The sequence below is a fragment of the Spea bombifrons genome, chromosome 3 (assembly GCF_027358695.1).
Source record: "Spea bombifrons isolate aSpeBom1 chromosome 3, aSpeBom1.2.pri, whole genome shotgun sequence".
NCBI classification, from domain to species: Eukaryota; Metazoa; Chordata; class Amphibia; order Anura; family Pelobatidae; genus Spea; species Spea bombifrons.
The window spans coordinates 39650590-39669014 of NC_071089.1; the positions used below are offsets into that span (position 1 = coordinate 39650590).

General features: G+C 39.7%; 1 protein-coding gene across 2 annotated transcripts; it reads right to left on the reverse strand.

The window, feature by feature from the left end:
- Positions 1-379: 379 nt before the first annotated feature.
- On the reverse strand, positions 380-18332 carry LOC128483117 (armadillo repeat-containing protein 1-like). 2 transcript variants are annotated; one of them, XM_053459175.1, is made up of 7 exons: positions 18201-18332; positions 9490-9655; positions 8730-8821; positions 7169-7349; positions 5736-5852; positions 3644-3718; positions 380-715 (listed from the first exon to the last, which is right to left on the reverse strand). In XM_053459175.1, exons 2-7 carry the CDS (start codon positions 9637-9639, stop codon positions 524-526), a joined length of 807 nt encoding a protein of 268 aa, XP_053315150.1. In that variant the 5' UTR covers positions 9640-9655; positions 18201-18332; the 3' UTR covers positions 380-523. The 2 variants fall into 2 exon arrangements, with proteins under 2 accessions (XP_053315150.1, XP_053315152.1); XM_053459177.1 differs by lacking the exon at positions 3644-3718.
- Between the last annotated feature and the right edge of the window lie 93 nt (positions 18333-18425).

Consider the following 18425-nt stretch of genomic DNA (forward strand, 5'->3'; position numbering starts at 1 on the left):
ATATTTTTACTGATGGTTGCCTACAGTACTATAGAGTCAAGCTGCAGGGGTTGGACAGACCCTCTGGGAACTCTCAGTTCTTACTGGGTGCTGCCATCTTGTGAGAGGCAGGATGCTTCACACCGTGGTGCTTGTTATCGCTCTCAGGAGCGATCACACAGGGACCTTGCAACTTTTTTTGGTGTTGCTGAACGCCTTAATATTGTTTAATTGCAGCAACACTTTTTGAACGAAGAAAGCGATTGCTGATTTCTACGCTCATTTTTCCCCATTACGTGCCAGGCACGTGATTGGTTGATAATGGGTTAAAAATGTTAATACAAAATATAGGCCATTTTATAAGCCCTTAAATGAATTTGTAGGCAACAAATAACCAATGTTTGAGTTTAGTGTTTATTGACATGTAAAACAGATAAAATGAAACAGGAGACAAAACAAAAACGCATGGACAGGTTTGGTATAGGGTACTCTATGGTTATGGGACCAGTGGTGTATTTACAAGTGCCAAGTATGGATATTCATGTCACCAGTAAAAGGTTTTAGTGAGGAAATTTGCTGCAGTGTTAATCCAGCTTCCACCACTGGATTCCTTCAATCCAGGACATGTAATAGCCTTTTCTACATCTTTCTGTGGACTCTCCTCTTCTGGCAAATAGTCTGGTAAGCAGGAGTTCTTTTCCACAGGTAAATCTGTCTTTGGGAGAGGCACATAAATCTGTACACAAAGAAACTCATTAGTTGATTGGAATTGAAATCCATGGGAGCAGCAGCCAATCACATGTTTGCTAGATGAACACTGATGTTCACATAACATACATGCTGTTCCCATTGGTTTCAGGTGCATGAATATACTTCCTGGTCTCTAATGTTCAAAAAACATGAGGCACACGAGGATAAGATCATGTTACTTGACTAAGCTCCTTGGGAGTTGAATTGCTAGCTAGAGAGCAAGCGTTTGCCCCACCTCCTGGGATGGATCATTAAATATGTCCCATCATGTCTAGATTAAATCACAATTTACTTGTTGGCAAACAACATGAAATGTATCTATAAACAAATTATACAGATAAACAAAATATATGTATGAGACTATTACTGTATTTGGCCAAAAGACAGAAGAGCACCTGGCAAATCAAGGCCATGAATGATGTTCATAAAAGAATGAGAATTGTGTCTAATTAGTTATTCTGTGTCAATAATAATAATAAAAACTGTTTTATAACATAGGCTGTAATGCTCCAATTTCTCAATCAGCATGCTAATAATGAGTCAAATATGAGCAAACAGTACAGTGTGTTACTGGAGATGCAATCACCACTACATGATTTAGCCTTGCTTTGTTCAGTATTGTCTTATATACACACTACATGGACAAAAGTATTGGGATACACTTCAAAATTATTGAATTCAGGTGTGTCAATTAGAATCATTGCCACATGTGTATAAAGTCAAGGTTTGGTGGATGCCAGGAGAATGTTACCTGCCTCACTGCATTGTGCCACCTGTAAAGTTTGGTGGAGGAGGGATACTGTATGTATGGGGCTAAGCCCCTTAGTTTCAGTGAAGAGAAATCTTTATGCTTCAGCATACCAAGACGTTTTGGACAATGCTATGCTTCCAACTTTGTGGGAACAGTTTGGGGAAGACCCTTTTCTATTCCAGCATGACTGTTCCCCAATGCACAAAGCAAGGTGCATAAAAGACATGGTTGGATGAGTTTGGTGTTGAAGAACTTGACTGGGCCGCACAGAATCCTGAACTCAACCACAAACACTTTTGGGATGAACTAGGATGGAGATAGTGAGCCAGGCCTTCTCATTCAACATCATTACCTGACTTTACAAATGCTCTACTGGATGAGTGGGGACAATTGCCCACATAAACATTCCAAAGTCTTGTGGAAAGCCTTCCCAGATAAGTAGAAGCTGTTATAGCTGCAAAGGAGGAGCTAACTTCATATTAATGCCTATGTATTTAGAATACGATGTAATAAAAGTCCCTGTTGGTGTAATGGTCAGGTGTCCCAATACCTTTGTCCATTTGGTGTAGCTTGTTTTGCACATACAGTGGGGCAAAAAAGTATTTAGTCAGCCACCAATTGTGCAAGTTCTCCCACTTACAAAGATGAGAGAGACCTGTAATTTTCACCATAGATACCATAAATCACATTGTCTGGTTTTTAAAGAATTTATTTGCAAATTATGGTGGAAAATACGTATTTGGTCAATAACAAAAATTCATATCAATACTTTGTTAAATACCCTTTGTTGGCAATGACAGAGGTCAAACGTTTTCTGTAAGGTTTTCACACACTGCTGGTATTTTGGACCATTCCTCCATGCAGATCTCCTCTAGAGCAGTGATGTTTTGGGGCTGTCGCTGGGCAACATGGACTTTCAACTCCCTCCAAAGGCTTTCTATGGGGTTGAGATCTGGCCACTCCAGGACCTTGAAATGCTTCTTACGAAGCCACTCCTTCGTTGCCTGGGTTTGGGATCATTGTCATGCTGAAAGACCCAGCCACATTTCATTTTCAATGCCCTTGCTAATGGAAGGAGGTTTTCACTCAAAATCTCACGATACTTGGCCCCATTCATTCTTTCCTTTACACGGATCAGTCGTCCTGGTCCCTTTGCAGAAAAACAGCCCCAAAGCATGATGTTTCCATCCCCCATGCTTCACCGTAGGTATGGTGTTCTTTGGATACAACTCAGCATTCTTTCTCCTCCAAACACGACGAGTTGAGTTTCTACCAAAAAGTTCTACCTTGGTTTCATCTGACCATATGACATTCGCCCAATCCTCTTCTGGATCATCCAAATGCTCTCTAGCAAACTTCAGACGGGCCCGGACATGTACTGGCTTAAGCAGGGGGACACGTCTGGCACTGCATGATTTGAGTCCCTGGCGGCGTAGTGTGTTACTGATGGTAGCCTTTGTTACTTTGGTCCCAGCTCTCTGCAGGTCATTCACTAGGTCCTCCCGTGTGATTCTGGGATTTTTGCTCACAGTTCTTGTGATCATTTTGACACCACAGGGTGAGATCTTGCGTGGAGCCCCAGATCGAGGGAGATTATCAGTGGTCCTGTATGTCTTTCATTTTCGAATAATTGCTCCCACAGTTGATTTCTTTACACCAAGCTGCTTGCCTATTGCAGATTCAGTCTTCCCAGCCTGGTGCAGGTCTACAATTTTGTATCTGGTGTCCTTCGACAGCTCTTTGGTTTTGGCCATAGTGGGGTTTGGACTGTTTGAGGTTGTGAACAGGTGTCTTTTATACTGATAACAAGTTCAAACAGGTGCCATTAATACAGGTAACGAGTGGAGGACAGAGGAGACTCTTAAAGAAGATGTTACAGGTCTGTGAGAGCCAGATATCTTGATTGTTTGTAGGTGACCAAATACTTATTTTACCGAGGAATTTACCAATGAATTCATTAGAAATCCTACAATGTGATTTCCTGTATTCTTTCCCCCCATTCTGTCTCTCATAGTTGAAGTGTACCTATGGTGAAAATTACAGGCCTCTCATCTTTGTAAGTGGGAGAACTTGCACAATTGGTGGCTGACTAAATACTTTTTTGCCCCACTGTATTACCAGAGATATAATGCTTTGAGTGTTGGCTCTATAATCTGTACGCACCTCATTGCCTGATTCATTCTTTATCACTTGCTGTGCTTGCAACACTCTTGTTTCAGCAATTACTGATGCCAATGACTGCAACAGAAAATTAAAACAATTCAGAACTGTACCAGGCTAACTGAGGCAAAGGCAGCTTAACAGGCAAGCATACGCATTGTGTTTCTTACAACAGACAATATGTAAATGAGCATGCAATAGAGACACATGGCAATGTTGTGCCCCTGATGCTATAATGCAGGGTTGTCAATCTGAATCAAGGGGAGGCCTGTGGATCTGCAAATGCAATTGGTACAATATAAAGTAATCCCATCCATTTTATTGGTGGCCAAAACGTATAGGCCGAAAATAGCATTATCGGCAAAATGCCAAAACAAAAAAACCCACCGAAAATAATCATCCGCAGGGACCCTGCCGCTTCGCTCTGTGTTGCTCAGCAGCGTCTCTTGCTCCATTGAGGGGACGCAGGAATCCAGCAGTCAGGTGAATGCGTGTCACCTCACGTGATTCCTCCCCTGGGCAGGTTAAGAGAAGTTCAAAAGACTGCGAGCAACACAGAGGGAGACGCCCCGTGCGTTAGTCTGCGAGCAGCACCTGAAGATCTGCAGTTCAGGTTAAGGTGCGGGAGGGTGTATGAATGAGTATACGTGAATGAGGGAATGAATGCTTGTGACAGGGCCAGGCTAGCTGGCTCATTTGTTCATGTGAAGTTTAGCCGGATCATGGAGCATTTTGTGTCCAGTTCGTGATACCGTGACCTGGTAATATTTTACAACGTGTTTTATTTTTTAACCGGCCCAGATACTGAATGTGGCTGCGGCTCCAGCCTTCAAAGGAACAATCATGTAACCTGGCTGCTGCTCTTAATCAGCAAGCACAGCCCTGTTTGCCCAGAAAGCACCCGCACTGCAGGGGGGATAACAGGTGGGGGATAACCATTGCATTCCTTAATCCCCTCACCTAATACATCGCCTGTGTACTGATGGGATTTGTAGGTGATGGGATTGGGGGTTCGGTTCGGTGCACAGTGAATTGAGATTATATACACACTCATATCAAGCCCAGGTTCCAGCATGTACTGGCAGCTGTACTAGCAGCTAACATCAATCACACTCATATTATGCCCAGGCAGCCAGTACATGCTGGACCTTGGGCATGATAGGAGTGTCATCCTATCCCACATTTCGTATACATGGTGTCATTCAATCACACTGACTACTATCATGCCCAGGCAGCCATCACATGCTGGAATCTTCATGAATTGTCGGTCCAGAATTTTTATTTCGGTGCATCCCTGCCATCATAGCTTTAGTTATCTGATGCATTAATACACTATTTTTTCAGATTGACCTGTGTTCCCACAACTCACATATCTCTGGCACAACCCAGCGACGCAACGATCACAAGCACTCGCACAATTCTCATTCACTAAAAGGAGTGGTGGCAGGGAAGCTTTGTTTTCAACTTCCTCAAGTTATTCATTATGAAGGGCTAACACCTATTAGGTTTTCTCCAACAAGAAGTGGTGAAATTAAATAAGTAAGAATTTGTCTGTGTTTCATTACTACACATAATGCAGGGGCTACACAGAGGTGACTCTTCAGAATTAACTGCCTCCAGCTACCAAAGCCATCTCTGTGCAACCTCTACACGGACTGCGTATCTGATGAAACCCGAAAACGAGTGAAAGTGTCATTTGTTGAAACTCTTTCTTAGCTTTTGGGAGTGGTTACAGGCGCTTACCCACCAGATGATGGGACCCCACTGTTGTCAACCAAGCAAGGTAATAAACATAAACCGTTCAAGACACAGTTTCTTGATCATTATTATTTGCGGTGTAACAGATCCTTGTTAAGCTTATCAGTGGGAGTACTGCACAGATAAGTGCACCTGCCATGGAAAGTAGCTTTTTTCATTTACTGTTATTGGGTACTCAGATATACAACGTCATACTTGGGCACGCTAAGTTACTGTGATAGAGGAACGTGGGTGGCATCTGAGAAATGTTTTTAATCTTTAATCTTGGGAAACGCGAAAGTAGTTCTCAAAGCTTGCTGTAACTCCCAGAATAATTTTGATTGACAAGTGAGCTTACCTCTGTTGTAAGATCGGATTTTACTCGTATAGTGCATCTCTTCATAGCTATTTGAAAAGTAAAGCTGATAACACCTTTCACTCTTAGTAGCGCCTCTTCAAGAATATTTTTCCTTTCCTAATATAAAAAAAAGTAAATTACTTCATCAACATGCAGAGCGTAATTTTGGGACAAGAAAATCAAACAAGGTGGTTGCACTTCTTTGCCCAAATAAATATATACCGTATTTGCTCGATTATAAGACAACCCCCCAAAATCTAAACATTAATTTAGGAAAAAAACAAAAAGCCTGAATATAAGACTACCGTATAGAAAAAAAAAAAGTAAAAAAAAAACTAGTAAATATTAATACATGTAAACAATTTTTTCATATCTAATAAAAGCTATGATTGAGAAAAATATATATATTTTTTTATTTCCTTTTATTTGCCAACCTGGCCCCCCCAGTTATGCACATCTGCCAACAGAAATGCCTTATACCCCCTATTTGCCACTCTGCCCCATGATGTGCCTTTTAACCCTCTATATGCCAGAGTGGCATATAGGGGGTTAAAAGGCATTTCTGGAGGTATATATATAACTGCTAACAGCAATCACACTCCTATCAAGCCAAGGCAGCCAGTACATGCTGGAACCTTTGGATGATAGGAGTGAGTACAGCCTCCCTATGCCATGCTACCACCACCCACCTTACACATCCATGCTATCATACACACACTCATTCACAAACATTTAAATACTCATTCATTCCATTAATCACACATACTTGCTCAAAAACCCTCCCCCACCCCCTTACCTGAACTGCAGATCTCTCACTCGAAGACTTCTGCAGGGGCCCGGCTGTGAGAGCAACTTCTCTGGCCCCGCCCCCAGAGGAAGGAGGGGGGAGGCAGAGTTATGTGACACTCTATCAGCTTCCTGTTCTGCTGCTAGAGGAAGAGAAGCTGCTCGCGACCAAAGCACCGGTAAGCAACCTGGCAACCTAATCAAGGTCTGATTAGAAGACGACCTCGATTATAAGATGAGGGCTATTTTTCAGAGCATTTGCTTTGAAAAAAAAACTCGTCTGATAATCGCGCAAATACGGTACTTTTCGTTTAGCAATCAGTACAATAATTTTGAAGATATTTTGCTTAATCATTTTACTCATGGCCAGCATCAACCTCCTGTCTATGTTCTCACTCTTGCTCGTCTACACTGCAATAGGTAAACAAAGCTACATATGGCTGTTTATTGTACAGGACTGTAATGTAGGATTTTAGGACAGCAATAGATACACTACGTAAAATTCTAACAAATTTGTTATGATTATGTAGGGATGACTTAACTCTCGATGAAATAAGGACATGTTGTGGGTTGTAGCTAAGGGGGACCTGCCATCCCCAAAGTTATGCTGAAAATGCCTAAAATTTGCCAATACTCCCAATTCTTACCACATTATCAAGTCCATGGATATGAAGAGTTATAGTTTTTGCTCTCTTGATTGAGCTACTAATGAAAAATTGGTGTTTTGTCTTCCTAAGGTTTGATTCTGGAGTGTACACATTAACAGGGGGTTTCAAAGACGAATGAATGTTCCGTGCAACTTGTCTGATTTCATCAGCAATATCATGCCTTTAAAAAAAAAAAAAAAAAAAACCTGTTTCGTTTTTCAGATCTACTCAATGAGCTATGGTGGTGGATACTGCAATGTGTCGAGAAAGAGCTCCCACGGAAAACAGTGTCCGAACAGACCACCACCTGCAGCATTTGGGCCAGAGATGGAGCTGGCTGGAGGCGAGTATGTCCATGTGTAGGGAGATGTGTTTAACATCTCCTGTATGGAAACTAGCTAGGAGAAGCGGCAAACACATATTCACTGATTCTGCAAAAACACTAGGGCTGAAACAACTAATCGATAAAATCGATAATAATTGATAATGAAAATCGTTGTCAACGATTTTCATTATCGATTAATCGGATCGATTTTTATCGATTATAAAAAGAGGTTTTTTTCAGAGCAAATGCTCTGAAAAACTCCTCTCCTTATATAATCCGACCTCAAACAGAGATCGGATTATAACACCGGAATCCAGATCCCAAAACAAATCTGGGGGTAAAAGGTATATCAGGGGGCTCAGTTGCATATCACTGGCATATAAGGAGTAAAAGGCATATCAGGGGGCACAGTGGAATCTGGCATATAAGAGGTATAAGGCATATATGGGGGCAGAGTGGCAAGCTGAGGGTCAGATGTGCATAACTGGGGGCAGTTTGGTAAATAAAAAAATTTAAACAAGGCTTTTTTCTCAGTTTTTATTAAATATGAAAAATAGTTAACATATGAATTAATATTTACTAATAACTTTGTATTAAAACCTAGTTTGAGAAACACTGTGTTTGGGTTCTTGTAGCTTTTATTATTATGTCAGTAAAATAAGAAGGTGAATAGAAAGAGGCCATTGCAATAAAGAGATGAAAGTGTAAATTGTAAGTTTTTTATTGCAATTTTTCTTCAATTTAAAATAATGTATTTTTTTATCCGATTAATCGACAAAATAATCGGCCAACTAATCGATTATTAAAATAATCGTTAGTTGCAGCCCTAAAAAACACCCAAAAAAGTAAAGTGCATATGAAGGCCGGACCGTCCCATTAACAAATCCAAAGTCATCTGTGTGTTTTTTAAATGCCATGTCTGGCTTGAGTGAGAGGCAGTGAACTGGGAAGAACTGCCTTCTTCCAGAGCCCTGGAAGAAGAGCCCTGGAAGGAACCCTGCTGTGTTTGAAGTCTCTACTTTAAAAACAATACCTGAGTATTCAAGGTAGACATGTGAGTAGAAGGTATACCAGCGTGAGATTATAGGGCCGAAGGAAAAATGTGGGGGGTGAGGCTTCTTACAGCTTCTCCATCTGTTAATGTGTCTGCAAAGCACGTTTTCTATACCAGAAACATCCTTGTTTGTCCATTGAATAAAGAGGTCTGCAAATGTATTAAATTAAAAATGATCTCACCTGTTTCTTATATTGTCCAAGCTAACCATCATGCCAAGTTCATTTCTCATTATTTCATGGTGACAGGGGTTTTCACATAGATAAGCAATTGTCTGTTGTAAAAGTGACAATCAATTGATGAGAATCAAGGAGCACTTCAGCCCTATGCTCATGTAAATGCATTTAAACTTGAACTCCAGCACATCTTACTGTATGCAAATTGGTGCAGACATTCTTTAGTCATTGGGGTTGGAAAATAAGATGCCCCCACCGGAGCAACCAATAGTATGGTCCAGTAGGTATGAATATTCCACTGGTTGCGCTGGTGATAAGAACATCCTTGAAACGTTGCACCAAAATCACTTTTTCTATACAAACTCACTTTTAGGGCTGCAACAACTAATCGATAAAATTGATAATGAAAATCGTTGACAACGAATTTCATTATCGATTAGTTGCAGCAGCTCCTACTTACACATCCTCCCTGCAGTCACTGCCGATTGGCCCACCCACTTCCTTCTTCCAGTCCCTCCCTGCAGTCACTGCCGATTGGCTGCAAGGAGGGACTGCAAGAAAGGGGCGGGGCCTATCAGCAGTGACTGCAGGGAGGGACAGGGAGCCAGAAAGGGGCGGGACCAAAGTGCCCCCGCCCATTTCCTATATCCATGTAATACCCATTGTACTGCACTATAACATATTAAGGTGCTATTTAAATTAATAGACACCAGGAAATACAACTAATACCAAAGTTATATTTCCTATGATATCATCTATGTCTCACCTTGAGAGCACACTCAACAACACGTATTTCCTGATGGCTCAGAAAGAGAATTAGACCAGCCAGGCAGCTCTTGTCCTTCACGATGCTTGTTCTATTAAGCGGGTCTGAAGAAAGGTCCTTCAGATGGGTAACCACAGATAATGCATCCATTATCGAGTGAACTAATCTATAACAAAACAAAAAACAGAATGACGGATCTGTGCATAAACATATAAAAGCATGTGGACACCGCTCCTTGTTATTGAGATTAGACGTTTCGGTAACATCCATTGCCAACAGGTGTTTATGCCATCTCCATAGACAAACATAGGCAATAATATGGGTCATACTAAAGAGCTCAGTGAGTTAAAACACGCCTCATAGGGAACAACCTTTGCCACAAGTCAGTTCACATTCTCAACTCCGGAAGCAACACTGTCACACTCACTGTGTGTCAGGAGCTTCATGATATGGGTTTTTATGGCTGAGCAGCCATACACAGGCCAAAGATGTGCCAAGCGTCAGATGTAGTGGTGTAAAGCGTCACTGGACTGTGAAGCAGTGGAAATGTTCTCTGGAGCGATGAATCACACTTTACTATCTGGAAGTCTGACAGATAAATCTGGGTTTGGTGGATGCTAGGAGAACACTACCTAGTAGAACGCATAGTGCCCTCTGTACAATCTGGGGCTGTTTTTCAGGGTTTGGGCTAGGCCCCTTACTTCCAGTGATGGGTAATGTTAATGCTACGGCATACAAAAACATTTTATAGACAATTGTATGCTTCCAACTTTGTGGCACCATACCCTGGAGGGAATGTTCTGATTCCAGCATGACTGTGCCCCAGTGCACAAAGAAGTGAAAAGATTGTGAAAAACCAGTCTTAAAACGTATATGTAAAGGTGTGAACTAAGAAGTAAAAATAATTGAAAAAAAGGTGGATACTACCCTTTTTAGACTGGTTACACAGCTGCGACCTTGTAACACACCCTCCAAGTGTGGTAATTTCACAAGTATACTCCGACTTGGTGCGCTCGTGTAAACCGAGAAAATAAATGAAATGATACAAAATGATAGTGTAGACGAAAAACAAAAAGTATTAATAGATGGATATGTTCTATGCACTCACAAGTGTACGTGGTGCTTCAAAGCTCTATGGGTCCGTTGGTCCACTCGTGTATGTAAATAGACCGAGAAGACAAAAAAACAAAAAAACATAGGGTGATATCTTAAATGAAGGAACACCGCAAGGTGATGGATGCACTTACTCGTATGATGAGAGTATTCAGCGTGTCGTGATCCAAAAGAACAGTCTCTTCTCTGTGTTCTTAATCCATATATCCAAGAATAAACATTCAACCCGATGGTTAATCGCAACGTGAATTTATTGAGGGACTAAGCCCTAAAAATAGCTAAAATTGACTACAGGTACATGATTTCAACAAATAAATAAATAAATATTGTCTTAATAGATAAATAAATATTTAAAAATCTGTCCTCGTAGTTCAATTTATAATAATAAAAGATTAATAAATGAATAGATAAAAAACCAGTCCTCTAAAATCGCCAAAAAGACTGGAAGTAAAAAAAGTCCTGTAACTCTACGCGTTTCGCCTGCTGGGCTTCATCAGGAGTAGTGTTCTTTACTTGCATCGTGGTTTCTTTTATTCAGGGCCGGCGCCATCTTTAGGTCCCTCCTCCTCCAGTGATGATCCTTCCTCCGTGCGTGATGACGTCAGCCGGATCTCGTCCGTGTCGATCATCCCGTGTATAATCTTTGTAACGCGGAACCTTTTGTTTCGTCCCTGATGTTTCTTTTCGTCCCCGATGTTTCTTTTCGGTGCGGTGCCGATCTCATTCAAACGGAAGAAGAAAAAAATAAATGTATTTGTAAACCACCTAAGGCGACTTTGTGTATATGTCCTGGATGGGTAAGGGACCGGGGTGATGGTATATGCATGTGTTATACGAGGATATGTGTTTTCCATAATAAAATATATATTTTGTATATGATACTAAACTGTATTGATGTTCTTATATATTTTTGTGTGTTTATATTCCTAAGTGAATCCGATATAAAAAGCCTGATATCTGATTAAAGGTATATGTACATATTGATAGAGGGAGCTAAAAAAGGATTGGTATGGGAGGAACATACAATATGTCCAAATTGAAAGTATATTAAACATATATGTGGTAAGTATTCCCATGGAAACGAAATGAAGAGTAATGTAAAGATATAAAATAACTGAAAAAAAAAAAAAAAAAAAAAAACATATCTAAGAAGTAGAGTGCTAGTCATTAAGGGTATGGCAACGATATGAACTGAGTGATTTTTTTGTGTGGTGATCCTCATGAGGATGCAGAGGTGAGTATCGTTCTATCCTTCGTGGAGTTAACCTGTTGGGTTATTTAAGGTAAGTCTGAATGTTGAAAAAAAAAAAAAAAAAAAAAAAAAAAAAAAAAAATTTATGCGGGTACTCAAACGAATGCCAGTATATCCAATTCAGTATTCAAACCACCTTTTTTGAAAGTTTTCAGTTTGAATATCCATTCCGTTTCGCGTTTTGACAGATTTTCAACGGAATTTCCACCTCTCCAATTTGGAGGAACCAGGTCTATCCCTAGTATTTTAAGGGTGTCTAATTTAAATTGGGGACAGATATTGCAGTGTCTAGGGACACTGTGTTTAGTACTTTTATTTCTTATGTTACCAATGTGCTCTAGTATTCTTTCTTTTAGAGGCCTAATGGTTCTTCCAATATATTGGAGACCACACCCACACTCCAGTAAGTATACCACATTTTTGGATGTGCAGTTAATGAAATGTTTGATATTGTATGTGTGGCCTGTCTTTGTGCCTATAAATTGATCTGTTTTTTTGGGGAGATGGGTACACATTTTGCATCGTCCACATGTAAAGAAACCCATTGGTTTGTTGCCAAGGAATCTTTGTGTGGATTGAATGGAGCCCTTGGTAGGGAGAATACTAGGTGCAAGGATTTGCTTTAATGATTTAGCTTTCTTAAAGATGATTTGTGGTTTACTAGGGAGTATAGTGCCTAGAATTTCATCATTTTTGAGAATATGCCAATGTTTTTCTAAGATGTGTTTGATATCATAAGCTTGTGTGTTATATTTCGTTAAAAATGAAAAAGAAAAGTCCCTTTCTCCCTGACCTTTTGTTGTATTTTCTTTCTTAGTTAACAGGAGGTCCCTATTTATTCCCTCTACCTGTCGAAGGCTGCTATGTAACCTCTCGATAGGGTAATTTTTCTTTAAAAATTTATCTTTAATTTCTGTGGCCTTAAGTGTGAAATCCTCATCTCTTGAGCAATTTCTTCTCACTCTCATGAATTGTCCTTTGGGAATGTTATTTAGCCAGAGTGGGTGATGACAACTTGTGAATTCTATATAGCCATTCTTATCTGTCGGTTTCGTGTAATTTCTGGAACAGATGGTATTGTTTTCAAAAAAGAGTTCTACATCCAAAAATTCAATCCTTTCCTCCTGAATGTTAGAGGTAAATTTTAGATTATATGGGTTGTTGTTGGTATACTGTATAAATGTGAGTAATTCTTCTCTTGTCCCTTTCCATATGATGAGAATATCATCAATATATCTCTTCCACAGCACCAGGTTTGCACCATAGGGATTGTTGTTCCATATGTATTCTCTTTCCCATTCTGCTACGAAGAGATTGGCATAGCTAGGTGCAAACCTGGTGCCCATTGCTGTACCGCAAAGTTGAAGGTAGAATTCTTTCTCGAACCAGAAATAATTATATTTTAAAATGAAATCTATACAGTCTAGTATGAATATTTTTTGTGTCTGATCCATGTTTGTATCCCTAGTGAGGGTTCTATCTATGGCCTGAACTCCTTGTTCATGGTTAATAACCGTGTATAGAGATGATACATCCATGGTTGTCCAAAGCCAACCCTGAGTCCATTGTATCTCTTTTAAAATATTGAGTAGATGGGAGGTATCTTTTAAATATGCTGGGATTTGTGTGACATAATTTTGTAAGAAATAGTCAACATACTCTGATGTATTACACGTCAAGGAATCTATCCCACTGATAATGGGCCTACCTGGGGGACTTTGCAGGTTCTTATGAATTTTAGGGAGGAAATAAAAGATAGGAATTTTTGGGTGTTCTTGTCTTAGATAGTTGAACTCTTTATTGGTTAGGATCCCTTCGTCCAATCCTTTTTTTAATATATTATATAGAATAATACTAAAATCTTTTGTGGGATCTTTACTCAATTTCTTGTATGTGTCAGTGTCTCCCAATATCCTATTGGCTTCTTGAATATAGTAAGTGTGATCCATAATGACTGTAGCCCCTCCCTTATCTGCTTGTGGAAAAGTTAGAAACCAAACGTAAATCATTCAACTTGAATAAGAAGGAACAACAAGCATTACGAGCATTAAAAGAAAAACATAATCTAGTCATCAAACAAGCAGATAAGGGAGGGGCTACAGTCATTATGGATCACACTTACTATATTCAAGAAGCCAATAGGATATTGGGAGACACTGACACATACAAGAAATTGAGTAAAGATCCCACAAAAGATTTTAGTATTATTCTATATAATATATTAAAAAAAGGATTGGACGAAGGGATCCTAACCAATAAAGAGTTCAACTATCTAAGACAAGAACACCCAAAAATTCCTATCTTTTATTTCCTCCCTAAAATTCATAAGAACCTGCAAAGTCCCCCAGGTAGGCCCATTATCAGTGGGATAGATTCCTTGACGTGTAATACATCAGAGTATGTTGACTATTTCTTACAAAATTATGTCACACAAATCCCAGCATATTTAAAAGATACCTCCCATCTACTCAATATTTTAAAAGAGATACAATGGACTCAGGGTTGGCTTTGGACAACCATGGATGTATCATCTCTATACACGGTTATTAACCATGAACAAGGAGTTCAGGCCATAGATAGAACCCTCACTAGGGATACAAACATGGATCAGACACAAAAAATATTCATACTAGACTGTATAGATTTCATTTTAAAATATAATTATTTCTGGTTCGAGAAAGAATTCTACCTTCAACTTTGCGGTACAGCAATGGGCACCAGGTTTGCACCTAGCTATGCCAATCTCTTCGTAGCAGAATGGGAAAGAGAATACATATGGAACAACAATCCCTATGGTGCAAACCTGGTGCTGTGGAAGAGATATATTGATGATATTCTCATCATATGGAAAGGGACAAGAGAAGAATTACTCACATTTATACAGCATACCAACAACAACCCATATAATCTAAAATTTACCTCTAACATTCAGGAGGAAAGGATTGAATTTTTGGATGTAGAACTCTTTTTTGAAAACAATACCATCTGTTCCAGAAATTACACGAAACCGACAGATAAGAATGGCTATATAGAATTCACAAGTTGTCATCACCCACTCTGGCTAAATAACATTCCCAAAGGACAATTCATGAGAGTGAGAAGAAATTGCTCAAGAGATGAGGATTTCACACTTAAGGCCACAGAAATTAAAGATAAATTTTTAAAGAAAAATTACCCTATCGAGAGGTTACATAGCAGCCTTCGACAGGTAGAGGGAATAAATAGGGACCTCCTGTTAACTAAGAAAGAAAATACAACAAAAGGTCAGGGAGAAAGGGACTTTTCTTTTTCATTTTTAACGAAATATAACACACAAGCTTATGATATCAAACACATCTTAGAAAAACATTGGCATATTCTCAAAAATGATGAAATTCTAGGCACTATACTCCCTAGTAAACCACAAATCATCTTTAAGAAAGCTAAATCATTAAAGCAAATCCTTGCACCTAGTATTCTCCCTACCAAGGGCTCCATTCAATCCACACAAAGATTCCTTGGCAACAAACCAATGGGTTTCTTTACATGTGGACGATGCAAAATGTGTACCCATCTCCCCAAAAAAACAGATCAATTTATAGGCACAAAGACAGGCCACACATACAATATCAAACATTTCATTAACTGCACATCCAAAAATGTGGTATACTTACTGGAGTGTGGGTGTGGTCTCCAATATATTGGAAGAACCATTAGGCCTCTAAAAGAAAGAATACTAGAGCACATTGGTAACATAAGAAATAAAAGTACTAAACACAGTGTCCCTAGACACTGCAATATCTGTCCCCAATTTAAATTAGACACCCTTAAAATACTAGGGATAGACCTGGTTCCTCCAAATTGGAGAGGTGGAAATTCCGTTGAAAATCTGTCAAAACGCGAAACGGAATGGATATTCAAACTGAAAACTTTCAAAAAAGGTGGTTTGAATACTGAATTGGATATACTGGCATTCGTTTGAGTACCCGCATAAAAATTTTTTTTTTTTTTTTTTTTCAACATTCAGACTTACCTTAAATAACCCAACAGGTTAACTCCACGAAGGATAGAACGATACTCACCTCTGCATCCTCATGAGGATCACCACACAAAAAAATCACTCAGTTCATATCGTTGCCATACCCTTAATGACTAGCACTCTACTTCTTAGATATGTTTTTTTTTTTTTTTTTTTTTTTTTTTTCAGTTATTTTATATCTTTACATTACTCTTCATTTCGTTTCCATGGGAATACTTACCACATATATGTTTAATATACTTTCAATTTGGACATATTGTATGTTCCTCCCATACCAATCCTTTTTTAGCTCCCTCTATCAATATGTACATATACCTTTAATCAGATATCAGGCTTTTTATATCGGATTCACTTAGGAATATAAACACACAAAAATATATAAGAACATCAATACAGTTTAGTATCATATACAAAATATATATTTTATTATGGAAAACACATATCCTCGTATAACACATGCATATACCATCACCCCGGTCCCTTACCCATCCAGGACATATACACAAAGTCGCCTTAGGTGGTTTACAAATACATTTATTTTTTTCTTCTTCCGTTTGAATGAGATCGGCACCGCACCGAAAAGAAACATCGGGGACGAAAAGAAACATCAGGGACGAAACAAAAGGTTCCGCGTTACAAAGATTATACACGGGATGATCGACACGGACGAGATCCGGCTGACGTCATCACGCACGGAGGAAGGATCATCACTGGAGGAGGAGGGACCTAAAGATGGCGCCGGCCCTGAATAAAAGAAACCACGATGCAAGTAAAGAACACTACTCCTGATGAAGCCCAGCAGGCGAAACGCGTAGAGTTACAGGACTTTTTTTACTTCCAGTCTTTTTGGCGATTTTAGAGGACTGGTTTTTTATCTATTCATTTATTAATCTTTTATTATTATAAATTGAACTACGAGGACAGATTTTTAAATATTTATTTATCTATTAAGACAATATTTATTTATTTATTTGTTGAAATCATGTACCTGTAGTCAATTTTAGCTATTTTTAGGGCTTAGTCCCTCAATAAATTCACGTTGCGATTAACCATCGGGTTGAATGTTTATTCTTGGATATATGGATTAAGAACACAGAGAAGAGACTGTTCTTTTGGATCACGACACGCTGAATACTCTCATCATACGAGTAAGTGCATCCATCACCTTGCGGTGTTCCTTCATTTAAGATATCACCCTATGTTTTTTTGTTTTTTTGTCTTCTCGGTCTATTTACATACACGAGTGGACCAACGGACCCATAGAGCTTTGAAGCACCACGTACACTTGTGAGTGCATAGAACATATCCATCTATTAATACTTTTTGTTTTTCGTCTACACTATCATTTTGTATCATTTCATTTATTTTCTCGGTTTACACGAGCGCACCAAGTCGGAGTATACCCCAGTGCACAAAGCAAGGTCTATTAGAAGATGTGGCTTGATGATTTTGGTGTGGAGAAACTTGAACCCCATTGAACACTTTAAGGATAATTAGAAATGCGGACGCTGATTCGCCTGATCTCACAAATGCTCTGCTGGATGAATGGGCAAAAATTCCCACAGAAACAGTCCAAAATCTTGCGGAAACCCTTCCCAGACGCGTGAAAGCTGCTCTAGCTGCAAAGGGGGTACCAGCTAAGGTCTACGGGTTTTGGGATGTGACATCCAACAAGCTCATAAGGGTGATGGTCAGGTGTCCACACACTTTTGGTGTATCAGAATTCTGCAGCCAGGTATAACATCATCATTCCAATCTAAAACTCTAATCCAAACAAATCAGGGCAGGTTTCAGTTAAACAGGTATATTTAAAACAAAATAAATTTCTGGCAAAAGAGAAAAATCTGAATCTCACTTTTTGTAACAGCAAATCAAATACACGGTTAACGGGCTACTGCAGCCGTCACACGCACTTTGACGCATATAACTGCGTAGTCTCTTTAGATGTTCGTGGTGTTTTTCCAAATGCATGAGGGATTCTGCAGACAGCCCCGCGCAGTAGAATAGTGATTAGAAGCGAAGGTAATTTTGAAATCCCCCCCCCCTATTCACGCGTTTATCTACTGACCCGACATAGAGCTATTACGAAGCCTGTCACCGGTAGCGGTTCACACGTTCCAACGTTTACCGTAATGTCACGAATAGGTGCATTACCGATCACTAAGGTTCGCAGGAACGGAAGCCAATGAACAGCACTTGGCAGCAACGACCAAGGCGTGTCTTATTGCTTCTGCCCTAAACTCCAATGACCGGTCACTTTACACCATGACAACCCAACAACCGGGGTTAATATAACCGAACGTCGTTAGCAGCGATAAAACCACTTACACGTCTGTTACATAAGGATACGGGATGGGTCTGAGTAGCAGACGGCCGATTACTGCCACACTCTCCTTCTCCTCCCGGTATTCTAAGTTCGAACACAACGCGCGACCGTTACTATAGCGCTACAGCACCGGATACCCGTGATTGGCTGCGCATGTGTCACAACCCTTAGCTGACCAGTCAGCTTGCCTCCTGTGTTCTCGCGGTGTTCAGTTTGAAAGTTGTCTC

Coding starts and splice junctions, on each gene's coding strand:
- LOC128483117 (XM_053459175.1), bottom strand. CDS start 9,639: ATGGATGCATTATCTGTGGTTACCCATCTGAAGGACCTTTCTTCAGAC. Junction 5,853..7,168: donor TCCATGGACTTGATAATGTG/GTAAGAATTGGG, acceptor TTTTTATATTAG/GAAAGGAAAAATATTCTTGA. Junction 716..3,643: donor AGAATGAATCAGGCAATGAG/GTGCGTACAGAT, acceptor CTTTGTGTACAG/ATTTATGTGCCTCTCCCAAA.